This window comes from Pelobates fuscus, chromosome 13 (genome assembly GCF_036172605.1).
Source record: "Pelobates fuscus isolate aPelFus1 chromosome 13, aPelFus1.pri, whole genome shotgun sequence".
Lineage (NCBI taxonomy): Eukaryota > Metazoa > Chordata > Amphibia > Anura > Pelobatidae > Pelobates > Pelobates fuscus.
In genome coordinates, this window is record NC_086329.1 from 60717437 (window position 1) to 60741417 (window position 23981).

Genomic DNA, 23981 nt, shown 5'->3' on the forward strand with positions numbered 1-23981 from the left:
GCTAAAATAAACCATAAAAATATAGACTAAAAAGTAACAATGACATGTTTCACCAATGTGACTTTTTCAAAATGGGATATTTTTATAATGTCTTACCGTTTCTATACTCCCAAGTCAGCGCTAGAAGCATAGGTTAGGGAGTCATCAAAGCAACCACAGAACAAGCGGTAGGTGGAGAGCAGAGGGATCTAGCTTTTGCTCTCCTTGTCTGAGTGTCTGCCAAACAATTGAAAGACAGATAAGAGAGAGAATATCTTTGGGAGAAAAACCTATTTAATCTATACATTTGGTAGCAAATGAGCATAAGTTATGTGGGACAACTTCCCAACTCAGAAGCTAAAGCACATGCACGTGGTCTAAATTTGCCTGTAATAGTAAATTCAAAACTATAATAAGTTAAGCTGCTCGTAACACACAGTTTTATCAAGATTTAACTTAGTAGTTCAACTCCAAATTCAGGTCCATGATGAAGTCAAAGGGACATCCAAAGTACATCCAGAGTTACCACATAATGTGGACTATCGATTACTTAAAGGACCACTATAGTGCCAGGAAAACAAACTTGTTTTCCTGGCACTATAGCGTCTTTAGGGTCCCACTCCCCCGGGCTGAAGGGGGAGGAAGGGGTTAATCACTTATCTTTCTCCAACGCCAGATTCCCTCGGCGCTGGGGAAATCTCCTACCTCTTCCGACGTCAGTGCTGAATGCGCATGCGCTGCAAGAGCCACGCGCGCATTCAATCAGTTCATAGGAAAGCATTTCTCAATGCTTTCCTATGGACGTCTGCGTCTTCTCGCTGTGATTTTCACAGTGAGAATCGTGGAAGCGCCTCTAGCGGCTGTCAATGAGACAGGCACTAGAGGCTGGATTAACCCTAATGTAAACATAGCCGTTTCTGTGAAACTGCTATGTTTACAGCTGCAGGGTTAACCCTAGATGGACATGGCACCCAGACCACTTCATTGAGCTGAAGTGATTTGGGTGACTATAGTGGTCCTTTAATTATTTTATTTTTTTAATGGAAAATGTTTTCTTATTTGCAAATTTTAAACTTCTTAGCAATCAGACAGTTTTATAACAGCAAAAACCTGGCCTTTTATTGATCCCAAGGAAACTTAATTAAGGCATTTTTAAGATTAAAAAACAAAGCTCTAAAACAAAATGCAGATTGTCTTCTGTCAGCCATGCTGAGTGCTTGCTAAACTTGGACCAAAGTAGCTAAATAAGAAAAGTTGGCTAGTTTCACATTTTTTGAAATTCGGCCTTTAGTTCATAACAATTCACAGTTTAGCCCTTATATATTTTTGAACCTAAAACTATATAATATGCATGCTTTAACAGCACATGGCAACAAAAATATTGGTTATGCACTAAAACGGGCATTGCATAAAATTGGCAACAGAATAACCTTTCAAGACAGATATATATATATATATATATATATATATATATACTTGTAATAAAAAATAAAAAAATCTGCTGTTTTGGCTTAAAATGTATTATTCATTTTCCAACAATTCTTGGTTTAGTGAACAACTCTGATTGTTAATTTGGGATGTTTATGTAAAACATTTGCAGCACAGGCTTGAGGCAGTAACTGCGCCTTTCTTCAAATGATTCAAAGAAATCTCTGTTGTCGTGTGTCTAATCATCATAATATACTGGCATGTGTATACAGTGTGTTAAATGAAGCCCATGTGTATACAGTGTGTTAAATGAAGCAGTGGTGAAACTAATGTAGAGAGGGGCCTGGTGCGTGGCAAAAAGGTAGATTCCCATGTGTCATCCCACAATTGGCAATCTACAATTTGACTATCCTTGCAGAGTTTTATTTGTGGGTAGTATTTGTGGGTTTAAATTTAAGCATGTACGGTTGCCACTTGAAAGCATGTATAGTTTGTTTGTATGAAGGGGTGTATTTGTGATCGGTACCCAGTTGATTCCCAGTTTCCCAGTTGAATGTGTATCTGTTTAATATCTCCACCCTCTTTATTACGTGTATAAAGATAATAGACTTTGCTTATTTTTCCCAGGACACATCATACTATGTGTTTGATGAAATACTATTGGTATTTACTAGCCATATCTAAGTGTCTGATGTTGAATCTATACTCACTGCAGCTAGTTTGAAAAACTGAGCTGACATTAATCAGAGCTCCCGTTTGGCATAGAGGATGGAAGGGTAAGTATCTACCCAACTCTAAGTTCCGATGGATCTATATACCTTCCCACACTCATGTTGATAATATAGGTGTAGACTAGTGGTTGATCACTTGCGATTAGTACTTTGGTGGGTCTCATAAGAAAACTTTGAAAGAAAAAACAAACAAATCAAATCTAAGATGATTAGCTACAGTCATATGCACTATAACTGGTTCAAACTTGGACTAAAAACTGAATTCACACTAATATCCCATTGGAAAATCTGTTGAGAAGATCAAAACAGTGAAACCACCATTGGCAAGGGGGTACTAGCACCTACTACTACTAAACATGTCCCTCTTTAAACAGCACAATATTTTCATTACATTACTATTATTATTATTATTATTGCCAATTATATAGTGCCAACAGATTCCGTAGCGCTTTACAATATTATGAGAGGGGAGATGTAATTATAAATAGGACAATTACAAGAAAAATTACAGGAACAATAGGTTGAAGAGGACCCTGCTCAAACGAGCTTACAGTCTATAGGAGGTGGGGTATAAGACATGTTAGGACAGGAAATATCAATTAAATAGGGTGGGAGCGAAGCAGAGCTGGAGGAGAGAGTAAAGAGACTGGTATGTAAGGTAGAGGTTACTCTGGGAGGCCATAAACTTTCCTAAAGAGATGGGTTTTAAGGCACTTCTTAAAGCATTGAAGACTAAGGGAGAGTCTTTGAACCATTCCGTATATTGCTGCTATTAAGCAGTTCTGGGTTCCAGTCTCTGCTCATTCTGGATTACCATGATTTTCTCAAAAAATATCTGAAGCAATAAGGCCATCTTTATCTGATCTTGCAAAAGAAGCTGTGCTTCTTCATGCCTGCTCAAATCCTGATGTTCTAGTGCAAACTCTCAAAACTTTGGATACGGACACCTATTCGGCAGCAGTTCATATGAGGGATTTGTTTATAAAAAAAAAAGTATGATGCCATTCAGCAACTTAATATGATCTATGCTGCCACGGGATGCATAGTTTATATAGATATTCACTAATTCATATTTACAGCAAAATTGTAGATTTAATTAAATATAATGGAATTGGAAAAATTCTCCACTTAGGCCTCATATAAACAACCACGAGAAAAGCAGGACTGGTTGGAAAGCTCCAGATGTGAAGCAAAAAGGGAAATTCAGGTGTATCTATTTTGTATGTATTTTTTTTGGGGGCCTGAATAAATTGTAGAACTTAATAGCACTGACTGTTCATATTTCTACCATCTGTTCAAGGGACAGAAACAGTGCCAGTGTTCTATATAGAGCAGTGTGCGCAATAGGTGGATCAGATCCCCAGCTGTTACAGAACCGCAAATCCTTTGATGCTGGCTAGCCTTAGGTATCATGGGAGTTGTACATCCTCGGATTTTGTAGAGCTACATTTTAGCCACTCCTAATATAGACAACATGAAGCTAAGAATTTTGTCTTCTTTATTACTTATTACTTCAGAAGTATGGGATGCTGTTATTCTATTGACTTATTGTTGTGAGCTTTGAAAATGTTGTAGCGGTACCTATCTATCAATTTTATCCCTCAATCTATCTGTTAGCATATCTGGTAGTCAGTGAGTCATTATATAACAGCTGCATAGCTTCTGTTATCTGTGGCAACACTTCTTTAATATGTGGTTAATAACTGCAATGCTATATAAAAGTTATATTTTACTGCTTTATGGAAGACCCTAAAGTGAGTTCCAATATATTTGTGCATTTCAGGTGATATTTATGTATCTTGGGAATGCATTAACTAAACAGTAACAACATTTTTATGTATTAACAATGACTACTAATGGTTAAAAAAATGCAAACACAACCAATTATGGGACAGTAGTTGATTTGAACTTCAGATTAACATTTAAATACAGAAAAATATCTGAGTCAAGCATGTGTGTGATGCCTTTCAGGCTAGCAAAGGAAGTGAAACATTCAAAGAATTTAAGAGGCACTATCACAAAAAAATGTGTAGACTATGTGAAATATGCTACTTTGTAAGATACAATTTTCTTCAAAATGTGTTTACCTTTGTCCACACTGAGCTGTCTTTTGCTTGATCTTTGGTCAAAAGTAGTGAGTACTGGCCTAAAATTACTCTAATTTAACACATTCATTTTGTGATGATGTTAGCACAGTTAGAATCTAGGCTAGACTAGGCTAATCTATGCTATGACACCCTGAGACGTGCATATTTTCTCTCAGCACGAACTCCCTTAAATCAGTCAAAGAAGATTGATTTTAGGTCACAGCAACTGATTTCAAACACAGATCAAGCTGTATGGTAAAAAATGTATAGTCACTGTGAAAATTATAAGGAAATCCTGTATATATAGGATAAAAAAAGACCTCACTGGATTTACATAAAAAAAAACAACTCTTATTAGAAAATATGTTATCTATAATGACAATAAAAAATGTGCTCAAAGCAAGCAAGTAAAAAAAAAAAACAAATTTAGCTTACCTTCCAGTTTTTTGCAAATTTTTTGTTTTTTGTTACCCCTTGAAACAACTTTTCCATCACTATTGTGGCCAGAAAGAGTCCCTGTGGGTTTTAAAATTCGCCTTCCCATTGAAGTCTATAGCGGTTCGCGAACTTCCGCAAACGTTCGCGAACCTCTATAGACTTCAATGGGCAGGCGAATTTTAAAACCCACAGGGACTCTTTCTGGCCACAATAGTGATGGAAAAGTTGTTTCAAGGGGTCTTGACTGTGGCATGCCGGAGGGGGATCCATGGCAAAACTCCCATGGAAAATTACACAGTTGATGCAGAGTCTGGTTTTAATCCATAAAGGGCATAAATCACCTAACATTCCTAAATCACAATGGATATGGATTGACACCTGACATATTGACACCTTGACACATGGATTGACACCTGTCCTCAGAGACCCTGATACACACTGACACAGAGCAGAATAGGGACTATTCCCCCTACATAGGGTCACTTGGCAGATATGGATTGACACCTGTCCTCAGGGACCCTGATACACACTGACACAGAGCAGAATAGGGAACATTCACTAAATGCCAAACATTGTTATACAGGGGAATATTCAGTAAATAAGGATAAGGGGGGGGCTACTGTCCTCCCCCGGCCCCCACCCCTGCATGGTGGGTGGGGGCCATAAATTACAATGGGGGGGACCTACTGTCCTCCCGCCCCCACCCGTGAGCGGTGGGTGGGGGCCATAAAAATAATGAGGGGGGGGACCTACTGTATGATGTAGTGTAAGGGTTACGACCGCTTCACAGTGACAGACCAAACTCCCCGTTTAACGCACCGCAAACAACCGCAAACAGTCCATTTGCACAACCGCAAACTCCCCATTTGTACAAGGTCGGATACCAAGCTAGCCATGTCCGTTCCTTGTCCTCACTGATGTCATTGAAGGTCTCTCCCTCCACCCAGTGATGTACAACACCAAGGGTCCCCGAAAGTATGCTAATAAACTGAAAAAAGAAAAAAATCTCCCAAGAAGGAGATCTAAAACTGGCATAGGAAAAGGTTAGACAACTATAATAAAGTGATACCTACAAATCCTAGTGAGCATAGGTGTATAATAGAGGGAGAAAGGGAAAGCAGAGTAATGCTTCCTAATACCATGGTTAGTACCCTTTGTTAAAGTAAATTGAGTAATGGACAAAAGTCTTTATTGTATCATTTATAAATAACAAAGGGATACTATACTCATTCCCCTATAGTGGCTAATTGTGTAATAATGGTAATACTATTACCTATTATATAATATTGGCAGGGGCAAGGAAATTCCCTCTAAATAGATGGGTATAGGCAGAGAGTATGGAGACCGGAGTGATAAAGTGTCAATAAGGTAAGTTAAATGTATCACAGACACACAGCCACCCTTTCTCTTGGCTAGTTTCCAGAAATGCTGGATAAGTAGAAGGGCTATAAAGACTCAGAGAGGTCTAAAAAGAATCCTCTAAACTAGCCCTAATCTCCTTAAACACCTTCAAGGGTGTTCTAAGCTAAAGCTCAATCTAAACGTTTAAATGACTGCCTGATTTCCCATCACAGATGCTGGCTAGGAATAACACTGTGCAAGACAAAGAGTGGGTCTAAGTGCCCATAGTGCAGTAAAGTGTCCCTAGTGAAGTGAAAAAAAGAATAACGAGCTGGCGCCCAAGAGAATATCGAGCCGGCGCCCTATCAGGGGACGTGTATATGGCATCGATTTTAGGAACCGGGAGATGGAAAAAGATGCTTGGTCGGTCGTCCTACTTCAAATTTGGGGCACTGCGCGTGCAATCTAATGTGCCACCAGATAGGAGTGGTGTGTTAAGTAGTACTATTCCTATTAGTTTAATCCCTGTTATGTGCCTTTTTTTGGGTTTGGTTTTTGAAGCCACAGTGCAGCACCAGAGGCCCGAAAAATTAGGCATGTACACATGCCTGAAAAATTAGGTATTGTTGCAGCCACGACATGTGAAGAGGATCAACACATGAGTACCACCAGTGCCCAGTGCTCATATACATAATATGAGAAGAGAAAACGCCCAACGTACGTTTCGGTGCTTAAAGGGATGCACCTTCTTCTCTTCACATATTATGTATATGGGCACTGGTGGTTGTAGCACTATGATTGTCACTGTAATTTTATTTTAACTTGTTTCTGTCCTATGCCTGTCTAGTTAGATTAACAGGGAGAGAGGCTTTTTTAATTTAAATTATCAGTCGGCTTTAGACTGAGTTTTCATTTTACATCATTTTCCATCTCCCTTTATATTTAAGACAGCTCTACCTTGAGCTCTTGTTATAATCACCATACTAGACACTTCCTAGGAGGTATATACGTTTGGGATACAGTTATTCGTTACTCATACGTACATAGCAAATTATAATAAAGCTGAGGATTAGGGTTGAGCTATGATGATATAAGTTGTATTTATATCCCTACATATATCCTCTGTGGTTGGCATGGATTCTCAATACGACCTGTATATACTTTGTTTGATTAACTATTTATGATTTACTTGATAATGGATTTCTAGTAGTACTTACATAGATGTGAAAGCCAGGTTTGGATTACACTCTATCGCTATATATACTTCCAGGTTATGCAGCTAGTCTCAAGAACTTACTGAGACTGAATGCATTTTTCTATTGTTTGCTGTTTTTTGTCTAACTTGGGGTTAAGCCCCTATTGAGATACCTGGAGTCTCATATCGGTACATAAGTCTCTGTCCTGCACCTGTTACTATCCCCTTTTTGCTCTTCTGGGGTAGTTTGTACAGGTGTATACACAGAGACGTAGAACCTTGTGTTCTTTGTTGTCTTTTTACCACAATAACTATAATAGTTGCAAATAGTTGTTACTTAAAGTGATTGCTGTAAATAACAACTATTTGCAACTATTTTTGTAACGGAGTATGTCACAAGGAATGGAAAAAATGAGTATTAAAACTTATTTATAAACACATTTATTACATAATTATTATTGGGCAAATTACTTAGTGCTTTATTTCTAGTGGAGTTTTACAGTACATTCATGCACTGCGTGCATTCTTCGCTCCTAAGTAACAGTATTAAAATATAATGAGACAGTGGGATACTAAACGGTCAATTAATGTAGTTCAAGGACTCTCAATCAGTTGAGAAATTAAACAAAATCGTCTTGAAAAATTAACATAATGTAAAACATAGGCGAATTGAGCTATAGATTGCAAATACTGTTGCATTCATCCATTATTATGGGAACTGCAAAGTTGTGACAAGGGAATTACAAACTTTGGGTAGCAAAAGCTGAGTTGGAGAGTGTTTCCGATACAGCTATTTTGGTCTAAAATGTGCAATTTCTGTAATTTCTTATTTTAGTGAATAAGCACAAGCATATTGATTTTCCTTATGTTATATTGAAGAAATTCGTAAAGATATTTTTGTTTATATGAAGTCCAATGCTAATGCAAGGCACTGTGGCATTCCGGATATGCGGCATAAATTAACCTAAATTAACATAATTTACCTTTTTAAACACACACCTGCCTCCATGGGTGTTGGAAGCAGCATGTGGAGGACGGTAGAGAATCCTTTGCAATGCTTGACTACAAATGTTTCTCGGTTTTACTTTTTTTATTGTGCATAAAAGTTCTGCAAATGTCATACAGCATAACAGAGCATGTGGGATTAGTTGTTGGTTAGCCTGCATCACAATTAACTCTTTAATCCTTTATGAGTAATTACAGTTAGTAAGCATTAATTGATACTTTCCCGGTATGTTTTGCTTGCCAAAACATTTTTCTAAATGAAAAATCCTACTTTTTTTATTTTCAGTGCACACACACATTGATAGTAAGGAAGACAGATATATAGATTTACTGACATATGATCTATAACTATAATTGTAATTACTTTTTTTTTAACTGAAACAATAGCTGAAATAGTTTGTGTCGTAATTTTGTGTCAAGCTGGTTTGAGCTCATCTTGTGCCATTGCAGAGAGTACCTAAAGCATTTGCAAGTCAGACTGATGTTACCGATATTGGCAGAACAAATCCAAAAGGCAGTCTGGCTTCCTCTGAGATAAAACATCAGATGATCATTTAGGCCTTGTTAAGCCTCTCAGTGAGGTATAGCTGATACGTCTAAGCTCTGTGGGCCATGACATTTACTACTCGTCCTCTTTTTCCTTTGTTGGTTACTTTTTCTCACTTGATCTATGAATCAAATGGTGTGAAAATGTCCTTATCTGAGTACTGATATTTGTATATTTGTATATCAATACTCAAATAGTATTTTCTATAATTTATACTAGGTATATAGTTTGCAGTACATTGGTCTATTTTTCACCCTTCATTAGTCTGATTTGTTTAGCAAAGTCATCTCAACAGGGGGTGCAGTGACCCTGGTTAAAAAAAAAGTTGTTTTATTAAATTGCATAACTAGGGACAGGGTACTATAGAATTAAGAATACAAAAAGTTTTTGTTAATCAGAAGTGATTTGTTAAAAAATGTTTTCCACTGTGCGTAATTTCATAATTATATCACACTTTTTCAACAACTAGACATTGCTACAAAAAAGGCTGCTCTTTTTCCATCTTCTTTTACTTGCTGGAGAAGTTTTAAGATCCTGGGGAGCCAGGCAGGGCCTAGGCACGAACAGGGATATGTAAGTGTGAGGGGAGTGTATACAGAGGAATGTGGTAAAGTGATTTTGGGATGGGGATGCAGTAGTTTGGGTTGGATGGGTGGGCTAGTATAAAGAGGTTGCCATCTTTGTTGAACATCTAAAATCACATGGATTTCAATATCAGAGCCATGGGTTTACTTCAGGGAGATCATGCCAAACTAATCTTATTGATTTTTTTGATTGGGTAACTAAAATAATAGATCAGGGTGACATTGCTTACCTAGATTTCAGTAAGGCTTTTGACGCTGTTGCACATAGGCTTATCAATAAACTGCAACCTTTAAGTTTGGATTCCAATATTGTTGAATGGGTAAAGCAGTGTGAGTGACAGGCAACAGAAGGTTGTAGTCAATGGAGTATATTCAAAGCATGGGCTTGTCACCAGTGGAATACCTCAGGGATCTGTACTTGGACCCATTCTCTTTAATATTTGTATTAGTGATATTGCAGAAGGTCTTGATGGTAAGGTATGTCTTTTTGCTGATGATACTAAGATATGTACGTACCAGGGTTGATGTTCCAGGAGGGATAAGCCAAATGGCAAATGATTTATGTAAACTAGAAAAAAATGGTCAGAGTTTTGGCAACTGACATTTAATGTGGATAAGTGCAAGATAATGCATCTTGGATGTAAAAACCCAAGGGCAGAGTACAGAATATTTGATGGAGTCCTAACCTCAACATCTCAGGAAAGGGATTTCGGGGGGATTATTTCTGATGACTTAAAGGTAGGCAGATAATGTAATAGAGCAGCAGGAAATGCTAGAAGAATGCTTGGTTGTATAGGGAGAGGTATTAACAGTAGAAAGATGGAAGTGACCATGCCATTGTACAGAACACTGGCGAGACCTCACTTGGGGTATTGTACGCAGTACTGGAGACCGTATCTCCAGAAGGACATTGATACTTCAGAGAGAGTCCAGAGGGCTACTAAACTGGTTCATGGATTGCAGGATAAAACTTACAAGGAAAGGTTAAAGGCTAGTGCTGGTTGGAACGAGGGGGGAGGGGACAACTACCCTTAAGTTATGGTTGGTTGGCAAGGTGGTATTCAGTGATGTAACTATTTACGGAGTAATTATGTATATAGTGTTTTGTGTTATAAAGTTGAAGTTTAAAGATTTATATTTTAATAAAGATATGGCCTATTTTAATCCAAAGCAAGTCTGATGTGTTTTCATTGGAAGCAAAGGATGGGGTTTATCAAGGGTCAGGTTTATGCCCATACACAGTTACCCTCTACCTACGAACATGGTATGATCAGCTCGCTCCTAATATGAGATTGACTGAGCTACTTTCTAGTCTGAATAGAGACCTCAGGCGAATGTGGAAAATCCAGCAAAGTGTTTGTTAAGCATGCATGAGCAGAAAATGTAGGAACTCTAAAGAGGAGTTTTTATTTTTTTTAATTTCTTATTTTATTAGTTTAATTAATTTGCATATTTTTGAATACATTATCTGTACAATGCAATGCAAAACTAGGGGTCACCTTGAACCTGAAGTATCTTTTTTAAACAATGTTGTCTGTAAAAACCAGGAGCTGCTAGTAACGGATTTTGTTTCTTTGCTTTCTGTTGCTATAATTTTGTCATGTATAAATTATTCATCCATTCCCTCAGGTTCTCTTAATTATTAATTTATGGCATCTAAACATTATCCAGTGTATCTAAATCGTGATGTATAATAATATTTGTTCCATGCAGAGACAGAATCCATTTTAAACCAACAACCTGCAGACCACATTTTATAAGTAATATTTAAAAAATGAAAAGCTGACCCAACAAGGTGTTAACACAAACAGTGCATTGAAAAATAACCATTCCTAATAAACAATAACAGAATGCAATCTTCCTGTTTACGGATTTTCCGTCCTACAATGTTATATAACTTGCAAAAACAAGTATTGGATTCAAGTGTATAACCAGCATCACCAATTAAACTTAAAATATATTGTTCACAGTTTACAATCAATCCTGATTAGTCATGATGCTTATAGCCAGGCTAAAAAAGAATCTGCAATACGTTAAAAAAAAAATATCTAGCAGAAATGGGCCTAGACAAAATACAACAAACAATTCAGATTTTATTTTGCTACAATTACAATAACCCTGTGTTTGCCAATGTACCAGGATAATATGACAATTCTTCTTCAGCGAGAAATCTTTCAGGTGCTCAAAAAAATCCAAAAACGATCAATAATTTCTGTAGTGAGCTCCCTAGGCAGTATTTTTCTGATAATGTTTTATGCAACAATAGTTTGTTAGTTTTCTAATTAAAAGTACATTTAACAAGGTAATGGATTTTTGTAGTGATTCTCTTAGACCTAATTAATTTAATCAAAGGTCAGTTTATGGTACTGTTTGAAAAGAAATAATATAAAGTGTCTTTGTTTCCTTTTCTTTAATCATAGCTGAGAAAGTTTCCTCCCTTGGTAAAGATTGGCACAGACCATGTCTAAAATGTGAGAAGTGCAGCAAGACTTTGACTCCTGGAGGCCATGCTGAGGTACAGTGAAACATATTTAAATGGCATTCTGGAATTTTGACTCTAAAATTTTTTCTAATTGTGCATGTAAAATAATGCCACATGTAATACCTGTATGTATATTAATTTTTTATTTTTTTTTTCTCCCTTCACTATGCTTGTAAGAATTCTGTCACAGAAAGCAAAGTGTAACTTGAAATGCAGGCTGTCATTTTTCTTTGTCAAATACTATATCTGGAAAATTTTAAAAAATCTAATTTTGAAAAATTGCCATATATTTCACAGGTGACAAAAAAAAAACACATATATAATATCCATTACAATTATTTCTTCCATTTTAACTACTGATCCATTGTAGATTTCTTTTATATGAAGTTTTACAGATAATATGGTATCCCTTATCTTATATGTAAATAGTTTTGACAGCTTCAGAATAATTTACATAGATGTCAATATCACATTTTAAATGCATGGGTGAAAAAAAAAGAGATTTTTGTTTGATTTTTCTATGTTGCATTGTTTCCCAACCGTTTTGGACCAAGGCACACCATAATGAGAGGAAGATTTCCAACGCATGCCTTTCTTTTGATTTTTATCTCCATTAGCAATTTGTTACTTGCACTTGATAAATATGTATAACTCAAATTAAAATAAGCCAAATTAACATATTAATTTTAATTACTTGCTAGAAGGAGATCCCATTTTTAATGCTGACTCGTTTTAAAATATACATTTAAAGCAGCTCTGTCACACCCATTTCAAAAAAAGAGTATTTCTTTACAAGTAAATCTTTATGAAAAGCTCAAATTGACTGTATTGGTATTTCACTCAATTTAAAAGATATAGGGAGACAAGGTGGGGCTTCTGCTGTCAAGCTTGTCATTTCCCCCAGCCGTCACCAGTGAACGCTATAAGGGAAAAAAAAATTTCCTTCCATAGACCTCAATGCCATACTCTCGCTCTTAATGTTAACGCCTGGCAGATGAAGTGCCAGGAGCTGAAGAGAACCATCAGGGACAGGTTCAGGCCAGTAAATATCACTTTTCCCTGTGACACATAATGCAAAGATCACAGATGGTGACCGTATTAGTTGGACTGCATTCCAACTATTACAGCCCTGATGTCAATATGTTTTAGCACACTTTTAGATGACCTGAGGCAGACCATTTGAAAGCCATTACTGGTGTCAGCTGAATACTCAAATACTAACAATGTGTTGAGCCAACTTTGCATCAGCTGACCCAGATTTTCAATACAGAGCAAGATGCATTTCCACTACAGAGCAAGCATCTGACTCACAGCAAGAAAAGCTTAACTACAATATACACATTGACTGACCTGAACGTGTCTTCAAATGTAGGTTCCATTGTCATTAACCCCTTCAGGACGGAGTCAATAGTGCACGTTCTGATCAAAACAAAACGTAAACAAAAACTGGAATTTGCGCTATATGTCTGTTCACCCGTAGTTCCCCTCTTTCATATTATATGAACCCACACTTATTATATATCATTTTGTTCAGGAGAAACAGGGCTTTAATTTATCATTAACTATTCATATATGGAACATAATTCATTATGAATAAAAAAATAAAAAAAAATGTGAGAAAATAAGATTTTTTTTTTTTACATTTGTATTTCCGTCTGACATTTTAGCTGTGAATGTCATAATAAAAATGCACATATTTGTAATCAGCGATGTCTCACGAGTACAACAGTATCCCCCATTAACAGGTTTTATGGTGTTTTGGAAAGTTACAGGGTCAAATATAGAACGTTCCATTTTCAAATGGAAATTTGCCAGATTGGTAATGTTACCTTTGAGACGGTGTGGTAGCCCAGCAATGAGAATTACCCCCATAATGGCATGCCATTTGAAAAAGTAGACAACCGAAGGTATTGAAAGTGGGGTATGTTTAGTATTTTTTAGTAGCCACTTAGTGACAAACACTGGGCAAATATTTGTTTTTTGCTTTTTTAACACAAAAACAAATATGAACGCTCCAGGGCTCAAAGCCATTACGGCATTCTATGCTGTCGCAACGGCTTTAAAGCCCACTTAAAGCGTGACGGCATAGAACGTCGTAACGGCGTTAAGGGGTTAAAGGATCATGGTGGAAAAAATACAAGTTGCCAGCACACACCTAGATAATAGCACATTTAGACCTCAATTTAATATTGGCGGGTAAGCTTTTAAAATGATTGTTAATGAAAAATATTTTTATACATTTATTGATATTTTTTTTTATGATTTTTTTTAAATTTTAATATTTTGAAAACTTTTTTTTTTTTTTAGACGTTTATCTAAAAATATTAAATCACTTAACAAGTTTATCCAGCAATATTAAAGTATTGTATAGTAGCAAGCAATGGTACAGCACACCACTTTGAGTGTAAAGCAGTCCAATTTTATTGAGGTTTCCCAGCATGTTACATAGCTGAAAAGAGACTTGCGTCCATCAAGTTCAGCCTTCCTCACATTTGTTTTTTGCTGTTGATGCAAAAGAAGGCAAAAAAACAACAATTTGAAGCACTTCCAATTTTGCAACTAGCTAGGAAAAAAAATCCCCAGAATGGCAGTGTTAGTGTAGGACTTTACCAAACAGACACTTAAATTCACCAAACAAGTAGGATAGTCCAGCATTTAAGTCCAGTATTTAAGAGCATCAAATCCATGGGCCACCACCTCTAGTGCAAAAGGGTTACACATTAGCCCTGTCTGTGCTGACAAGGGTTCTGCGCAATACCTTCCAGCAACTCTCTCTTCCAGTAATGTGCTTTTAGCCAGTCCAGCAACCTCCCATTGTATTTCATCAATAGAAGCATAGCTTTATTAGGCTGTGACCCACAATCCTCTGTATTCTAGTGAATTTAGAGACAATTTCATTCATGCCACTTACTATGATAATATCACCTTTGATCTCCTAGAGAGGGAACCGAGGCTTTATTGCAGTGTTCACTGACAAAGCCCCAAGTGCACAGAATAGTCTTAGGCCCTTTTCCGTATCGCCTCCCCTCTTACCCACAGCATATTTTAAGAAAGGCTGAAAAAAAAGACACTTGTGACGATTATGTGACTTTCCAGTGGAGGATGGTTTTTGGTGTCTCATTCAGGAGCCAAATATCTAGTTGATGAATGGTAAAAGTGCTCCCCGAGTCTTCAGAGTTTGATTTTATAGCATGTACTGTTTGCCCTGAAAAAAACAGAGTCTGTGAAACCATGCTCTCTGAAATTGACAAAAGGCACAAAATACAACCATGGGAAAAAAATGCATTGTTATTGGAAACCCTTAATTACAATATAAAATGTAATAGCCCTTGTTTGTATTTGCTGTTGAGAGTTGTACTAGGTATTGTTTAGTATTTCCAGGGCCTGTTATATTGTGGTTTATTTTACAAACATCTGCATACTACTGTAAGACAATTGTTATAAAATGCGTTAAATATGTTCTTAAGGTTTTATATTGAAATTGCTACTTCTTTATTTTACTAAAGCAGTGATGGTGAACCTGAGGTTTAAGTTTAGAAAAAACAACTCGTACAGTTGTCCGAACTAATTAACAACTTTTGTTTTAAAAGAAGAACACATCAACAGAGAGTTTAATGATACAAATGATACAAATGATAAATAATGATGTAAATTATAGATAAAATTAAGCTTATATTTATCAGTATCTCCATCAAATGCCATACATACATACAATACATACACACTGCTGAACACATTCACACAACGATCGCTGAATACATGCACACATTCCACTGAATACACACACAAACATGCACACAGTAAAAATATGTACAAAGGATCAGCGCTAATATACTAGATCTTACAGAGATAAATGTAAGGCAGCACACCTGAAAAATAGGGCTCCCTCACAGGCCCTATAGAGTAGACAAAACGTAAAAAGGTGAAATAAAATATAAATAAATAAATAAACCTGATTATAAACTATAAAAAGAAAAGAGTGTATTCCAAAACCTGAAAAAAAATCAGGTAAAAAATACACAAAGGCGGGTTACAGGGGTATAAACAGGGCTTGACCCTAAATACTACATAGAATACAAAATAAAGGAAATGAGAGAGATAACTCTCCTAACCAGAGAGTAAATCCCTACATAACCAATACCCCAGTGGAGCAATATATACAAATCACATTAAAAATGTCTCAAAGACACGGTGCAAACCACGGAAAAATAATAAACAATTTTAATAAGTAATTAGTAAAGGTAGCACCACTTGCCTAGGTACATAAGACTGATCAAAACAGTCAATATGGACAAAAAACACAGTTAGAGATATAGACTCCAGCCGCAAATTACGTGTACTTGATAGATAGATGCAGTGGGTCTTAAGAAATATTGATAGTGGCCATAATATAATCAAACGTTAACAGCAAAAAACAGCCAACTGCATCATCAAAATTCTATAGAAAATGGGCCGGTGTGTATATCAAAATTTCCAAATAGGTGGAACAAAACGTATAAAATACAACCTGAAGTTCCCCTGGTGAAACATGATCCTCAGGTACAAACCAGGATCATACACCTAGGTATAGAGTATACCAGTTCAAACTGTCCCAAAAAAATGTCTCAAGTTTTAAGAAATCGAAAGGACAGGAAGAGGTAAGTATAATGGAAAACAAAAGGATGAAATTCAAGATAGATAATCCTACATGAAAGCATGCTGCTTAATGAGTAGCAGGGATTCAGCTGGCAAAAATAAAGTATATAGTATAAGTGGAATCCCTGCTAATATTTAGCATGTAGTGGTAGCAAAGCTACCAAAAGCAGGATGCAAAATTGTATAACAATGGTAATTAAATACCCATAGCCCAAACCTGAATACTGAGGTTTAAGTTTAGAAAAAACAACTCGTACAGTTGTCCGAACTATTTAACAACTTTTGTTTTAAAAGAAGAACACATCAACAGAGAGTTTAATGATACAAATGATACAAATGATAAATAATGATATAAATTATAGATAAAATTAAGCTTATATTTATCAGTATTGCCATCAAATGCCATACATACAATACATACACACAGACTGCTGAACACATTCACACAACGATCGCTGAATACATGCACACATTCCACTGAATACACACACAAACATGCACACAGTAAAAATATGTACAAAGGATCAGCGCTAATATACTAGATCTTACAGAGATAAATGTAAGGCAGCACATCTGAAAAATAGGGCTCCCTCACAGGCCCTATAGAGTAGACAAAACGTAAAAAGGTGAAATAAAATATAAATAAATAAATAAATAAACCTGATTATAAACTATACAAGCACATATACAAGACACTATGTAAGAGAAAATACATACAAGCTAAAAAACCAAAAAGAGCTTGAAATATGGATAATAAATAATAATCAAGAGTCCAAAGATTAAGTCCAAGAGTCTATGCCTGATAAATGCCTCAAAAAAAGTCCAAATAAAACCTTGTATAAGAAGTCAATCTGAATCTTGTCAGGGCAAGTATTCCTCAGTAACGTATGGACATGGGATATTCGTGAAATCCATATGAAAAAAATAAAAAGACAGCAAATAATGGCGCAGTATATCCCAACAGGTATTAAGTACTGTTGTTAGAGGTCGATATGGTCCTACTCACGTTTTCCAGAGCTATAAGACTAGCTCTAGTGTGGATGGCATACAGTGGTACAATCCCCACTTATGGGATACGTGAAGTTTTGTAGTGGATGTGTGGGGTGTGGGGGGGGTGGGGGGTGTGTGGGGGGGTGGTGTGTGTGTGTGTGAAGGGGGTTCTGTGTGTGTGTGAGGGGGTTCTGTGTATGGGGTGCTGTGTGTGTGGGGGGGGGGGGGATGAGTGCTGTGTGTGTGTGTGGGGGGGTGCTGCAGGTAGCAAATATGTATCCTGACCTATACATAAAATCTTGTGGGGGGGGTGGGGTGTGTGTGGGGGGGGTGGGGTGTGTGTGGGGGGGTGGGGTGTGTGGGGGGGTGGTGTGTGTGTGTGAAGGGGGTTCTGTGTGTGTGTGAGGGGGTTCTGTGTATGGGGTGCTGTGTGTGTGGGGGGGGGGGGGTTGGTGTGCGTGTGGGGGTGTGTGTGATGTGCCTGTGCTGGGGTGGTGTGTGTGGGGGTGGTGTGTGTGTGTGGGGGGGGGGGGGGATGAGTGCTGTGTGTGTGTGTGGGGGGGTGCTGCAGGTAGCAAATATGTATCCTGACCTATACATAAAATCTTTATCCCCCCTTCCTTTCTCTTACCTTTGTTGAAGGGGAGGGGGGGCACAAAAAGCCCTGGTGGGCCGGTGGTGGAAAGTATGTGTCTGGAAAGCAGCTCTCCTTTCCTCCCGTGCAATGCTGTGTGGAGCATTGCCACGGTAATGAGCGACAATTTAAATATGTTCCTCTTATGTAAACGGAAAGTATTAACTAAGCATTAGTTATTTAATTTACAATGTATTATGCTTGACATCAGTAGGATACAGTATCTTATATTACATTGATTAGACAAAAGGTTAATATATTCAATGCTTTCTTGGTTACATCAATTAAACATTTTTGAAATATTATGGTTTTATCCGGGAAAAAGCTTTTATTTATTTAAATTTTTATAGCCTCCGCCTAGTTTGCATTTACTGGTAATCCTAATAAACAGGAGCTTTGAAATTCAATTCTTTAAAATGAAAGAAAAGTATGAAATGAAGAATTAAGTAAGTCAATCCACTAAAAAATAAATTTGAATTAATTGAGTCCATTACTTTTGCAGCATGATGGGAAACCATACTGCAATCAGCCTTGTTATGGAGCGTTGTTTGGACCAAAAGGTAAATATTTTATCATCAAGTCAACTAAAGCTGAACATTTGCTTTATCCCTTCCACTTATAATATATTCACATTGCCATTATATATATTTTAGTTTTTTTTTTTTTTAAAGGGGAACTGTAACAGCAAAGGAATTGTATTGAGTTTTTATATATCCCTATATTTAACAAATATGTATTTGCAAAATATGAAAAATAACATTTAAATGTAGAAATCTGCACGTCTTTATTTGGCACCTACGAATGCACTTAGATACAGAAAAGTGGAATATAACATTGCAATTTAGCTTAATCCCAGAAAAAGTAGTGCCCCTTCTGTTTAGAGTAATAAAAAACCATTGATCTCCTTTGAGCTCACAGTACCAGAACGAAATACATACTATCATACACAACCTAAATGAAAGTATAACTGCTTAATGAAGTACTGGATGCTAGCAGATCTGGTTCAACTGCCATCAGCAAACAAAAGTAACAAAAAAACTAAAAATATATATACACTCAAAATCAAACTAGTTCTATTGCTAGATATTGCAGACCGTGCATTTCCGCCATAATCTATGTTTAGTCATTTCCTAAAGCAAAATCTTGGTTCACAATGTTTGGGATTTTAGTTTAATAACGACTAGTACTGATTTGTTACCAATTAGTAAATATATAATAAGTATGGCTTACTTTTTCCTTTTTTGTTCTCTATAGGATTTGGACGTGGTGGAACAGAAAGTCATACTTTCAAATAATTTGGTAAGTATTCTCTTTGTAATTTATTTTAACTGAAATCCTAACCTGACATTTTAAAAGCTAAATTGGTAAGATTCACTACTTTACATTATTTATTGTTTTTCTCATATCTTAAAAGTAAAGTTTGATTTAAAAAACCAAACCATCATGACTGAGGTGGAAAGTTGTACCTGTTTCTTCCCTCCAACTAAATCTTCTGGACAGGGCCGTTTTTACAGGGCAGCTGCCCTGGGCCCTGTTGCTCTCTCCCTGCAACAATTTATTTTAGGATCGCTGATCCCAAAATAATTTGTTGCAGGCAGTGGGTCCGCACACTTAAGGTTTGCCACCCGGTGGGTCTGTGTCAGTAGGGGCCCAGTCGGGCGCTGTGGCCCTTTAACAGCGCGACCGGGCCACTTGCTTTTTGGCAGCTGGCTGGGAAACAGAAACATGAGCCGTGTGGGAGGGAGGAGGACTCAGTGAGAAGGGGGCCAGGCCAGAGGAAGAGCTTAACTGCCAGCCACCTCATCCAGCCCAATGGACCCCAGATAAGCCACCCTCCAGCAAAAGGTAAGGAACTGGAGGGTGGCTATCAAATTTTGCGTGGGTCTGAATGTGTGTGCCTGTCAGTGTGTGTGTGTCTGTGAGCATTTCTCTGTCAGTGTCTGTGTGTGTTTAAGTATATCTGTCTGTGTGTGCCAGTGTGTTGGTCTGTGTGTCTGTGTGTCAGTATGCTTGTCTATGTTAGTATGTCTGCCAGTATGTCTGTGTGTGTACCTGTGTGTGTGTGTGTGTGTGTGTGTCTGTGTCAGTATGTGTCTGTGTATCTGTATGTGGTAATTTTGTGTATCTGTCAGCGTGTGTGTGCATATCTGTTTATATATGTGTGTGTGTAACTGTATATAGTCAGTGTGTGTATCTGTATCTGTGTATCTGCATGTGTCAGTGTTTGTATCTGTGTATCTGCATGTATTTCTGTATGTATGTCAATGTGTGTTTCTGTATGTTCTCATTGTTTGTATCTATATGTAGTCAGTGTGTGTATCTGTGTATCTGCTTGTGTGTCAGTGTGTGTATCTGTATGCTCTCATTGTTTGTATGTGTGTATCCGTGTATCTGCATGAGTCAGTGTCAGGTTGTGTTAGTGTTTCTGTATGCATGTCAATGTGTGTGTCTGTATGTTCTCCTTGTTTGTATATATATGTAGTCAGTGTGTGTATGTTTGTATATGTATGTGTGTCAATGTGTGTATCTTTATGTTCTTATTGTGTGTTTCTGTGTATCCATATGTAGTCAGTGTATGTATCTGCATGTCAGTGTGTATCTGTGTGTCTGTGTATCTGCATGTATGTCACTGTTTGCGGCTGTGTGCCTGTGTATCTGCATGTGTGTCAGTTTATGTATCTGTGTCTGTATGTGTGTCAGTGTGTATCTGTAAGTTCTCATTGTGAATTATTGAATTCAGAGTATGACAATTCAATAAAACCTGTAGTATTATCCTCACACCAGGCTGCATTAATCCTTCACTTCACTGGATTAAAATCCTGCACCCCACAGCAATACGCATTGTGCTATATAATTAACTCCAAATATTGTATTTTAAAATGGCTTTGATACAATGTATACACTTGGAAGTGGTATCTCTCTCTTTCTAAGTATTACAAGGGGCTTGGGTCCAACAAAAAATGATGACAAAATTAGACTTGTGGCTTCTCAGGACCCTACTAAGGGTGTTGTCCTAGAAACCCGCCATGAATGAATGGTGCACATCAGAGGACTCCAGGCTCCATAACTAATTAAATGAGCTCAAATGGTTATAGTACCCAAAGTGTCCATTTCACATACTAATGTGACTTTAAACAACTTAAAAATAAGCAAGTTGTTACAAAATGTGAATTCATGTTTTAGACTAGACAATCAGAAAAGTAGTAAATTGTTACAAATGACAAAAAAGTGTTTTAGACTAGAGAACCAGAGAAAGTTATCTACACAGTTTTAGAGGTAATTGTATATTCATAGATGCATAAGTTCATAGATGTAGGATATGTTAAGCACATTTTATTTTAAACTAAACCTTAGAGCAGTGAGTATAGGAAAGAAATTTAAGGTTCATGAATAATTAGGCTCAGATATAGCAAAAGTGGATTAACTTTATCTGTGGCATCTTTAAAAGACTCCCAAAGATAAGGAGTACTTAAACTCATCACAAATTAATGTAAGCGTGCATTAAGGGAACATGCTGTAGTTCACTTCAAGGGCTATTTTTGCACATCAGTGCTGTTAGTTCAGAAAATGAATAAAGTATGTTATATAAGCAAAAATTCATGTTAGAACTGTTGAATTTCTTAAGTAGTTCTGTTTTCATGTTAAACCATAGATATTTCAGGTCATAGGTATTTTTAACTAATTTCAGGAAGTGGTTTTAGTTTGTGTGCTTATCACCCTGGGCAGGGATCTAAAACTTTGGAACCACAGATGTTAACTGCCTCCAACTCCCAGCATTCTTTGAATGCAACAGAAGGCCAGAGACTAATGAGAGTTGTAGTCTAGCAACATCTGGGGGGACATAGTATGAGGTGCTTGCCCTTGAATACATCTTACATTTAGATACAATATCATTTGGTTGACACATGTACGAGATCAAATAAACACACACACAAATCTGATATAATGGGGAGCTTTATCAAGGTAAAACAGATGTTATTGTGGGAGTAAAGCTCTAATTGTTAAGACATTGATTTCCATTGAGATGGTTCTTTATTTAACACTTTGCCACCTGTTTTTGACTTGATAACCCTCACCACATCAGTCTTCCAAAAATGACTGGTAATTTATTTGGTTACACAAAGTAAGAAATTACATGTATTTATTTGAACAGAACCGTTGTAAAGGTTGTTGTCTGCAAGTATGTAATTAAAGGGTTAAACTTTACCAAATATACTTTGTTAACCAAATGTACTTTGTTAACCTTTTGGTTTTTTTTTCTTCCTAGATTTGAAAACACTGAAATCTAGAAATATCTACAAGCAAGTCATGAGTGTTTAACCTTCCTTTTAATTAATCTAGTTTCAATAGTCACTTGTAAATTGGACAAATTGTGACCTTATCATGATTTATTGCTTTGCATGCAATGAGAAACAACATAGAAAATCATCTCTGTCTATTTAGCAAGATAATTGCAAACTTGATATGTTTGTTCTAAGCTACATCATACAAACATTGAATTGTGTATCCATAAGGCTATGTAATAATTTTTACTGAATAAACAAAAATATTGTAGAGAAAAGATGTATCTTAGTTTTGATTGATTTTCAATTGCACAAAGAGTTTAAGAATTCTGAAAAGACAGAATGCACCACTCAACCACAATACAACTGACAAATTATCAGATATTATGTTCTCTTTCATTGATTTCTTTGGGTCAAGGTCATTAGCCTATGCATCTTTATGGCACAGCCCTGACTATTAAAAAGTTGTGTAAATCATATGATAAATAATACATTGATCAGTTTGACCTAATTAGAGGGGAGATGTCATTTCTCTGGGATTTACACCATTGACCTCTAATGCATGTTAAAGAAAAAAAAGTGACATTTCCTTGTTCCTTCACTTCCAATAAGCACTTCTGCATTTCCAGGGCTTCGTTGTACTGGGTTACTTTGGATATGCACATGCATAACAGAGACATATTGTTTGCATGCATGTGCATACCCAAATCACATCACAATGCCATATGCACGCATGCGCCATGCATGGCGAGAGTTACCTCATTTACATGTTTTACCTGGCCTTGGCTGCAAAGTATGTAAGTTTAAAATAGAATGACGGAAAATTAATTTTAAAAACTTGCTAAGTTTTAGTTAAAAATTTACATTTCCTCTTTTTGTGAGATGCTTCTTTTATATTTATATTATTAGACTTGGCAAATGGACATCACCTATGGAATAACTTGCCTACTGCCATCAGACTCTCCCCTAGTCTTCAATCATTTAAGAAGGGCCTTAAATCCCATCTCTTCAGGAAAGCGTATGGCCTCCCAGAGTAATCTCTCCCTTACATACCTGTCCCTATGGGATAGTGCTTTGCTCTCTCCTCCAGCTCTGCTTCACTCCTACTTGATATTTCCTATCCTAATGTTTCTAATACCTCACTTCCTATAGACTGTAAGCTCATTTGAGCAGGGTCCTCTTCAACCTATTATTCCTGTAAGTTTTCTTGTAATTGTCTTATTTATTGTTACATCCCCACCCTCTCAAAATATTGTAAAGCGCTACGGAATCTGTTGGCGCTATATAAATGGCAATAATAATAATAATAATAATCACAATCCAGCTCAGACAAGGCAAAGTCCAGTATAGGCATTGGGGCAAATGAAGAGAAGAAAATAGAATAATTATTTCATTTCTCCTCTTGTCTGTATTTTTAGGTCTTCTCCCAGGTGCAAAGGATTGAGCTTATAACCATGATTAACAGAGGCCTGAATTGCAGGATAAGGAGGTCTTAATGTCTATATTTATTTTAATTTCTATACATGCACATCTCCTTTCTTCCAGTCTAAACATGTGACCTCATGTCCTACGGACAGTCCTGTTTATGCATAGATTTCCATACAATTGTTTTTTTTAGCTCC

At 36.8% G+C, this 23981-nt stretch overlaps 1 protein-coding gene across 1 annotated transcript in view; it reads left to right on the forward strand.

The window, feature by feature from the left end:
- Positions 1-22637, forward strand: part of CRIP1 (cysteine rich protein 1) — a 38404-nt gene extending 15767 nt beyond the window's left edge. Inside the window, exons 2-5 of the mRNA XM_063439504.1 lie at positions 11756-11850; positions 18579-18636; positions 19331-19375; positions 22344-22637. Coding sequence (XP_063295574.1) covers positions 11756-11850; positions 18579-18636; positions 19331-19371 — 194 coding nt within the window. The 3' untranslated portion in view covers positions 19372-19375; positions 22344-22637. The remainder of the gene's footprint in view (positions 1-11755; positions 11851-18578; positions 18637-19330; positions 19376-22343) is intronic.
- Positions 22638-23981: the final 1344 nt, after the last annotated feature.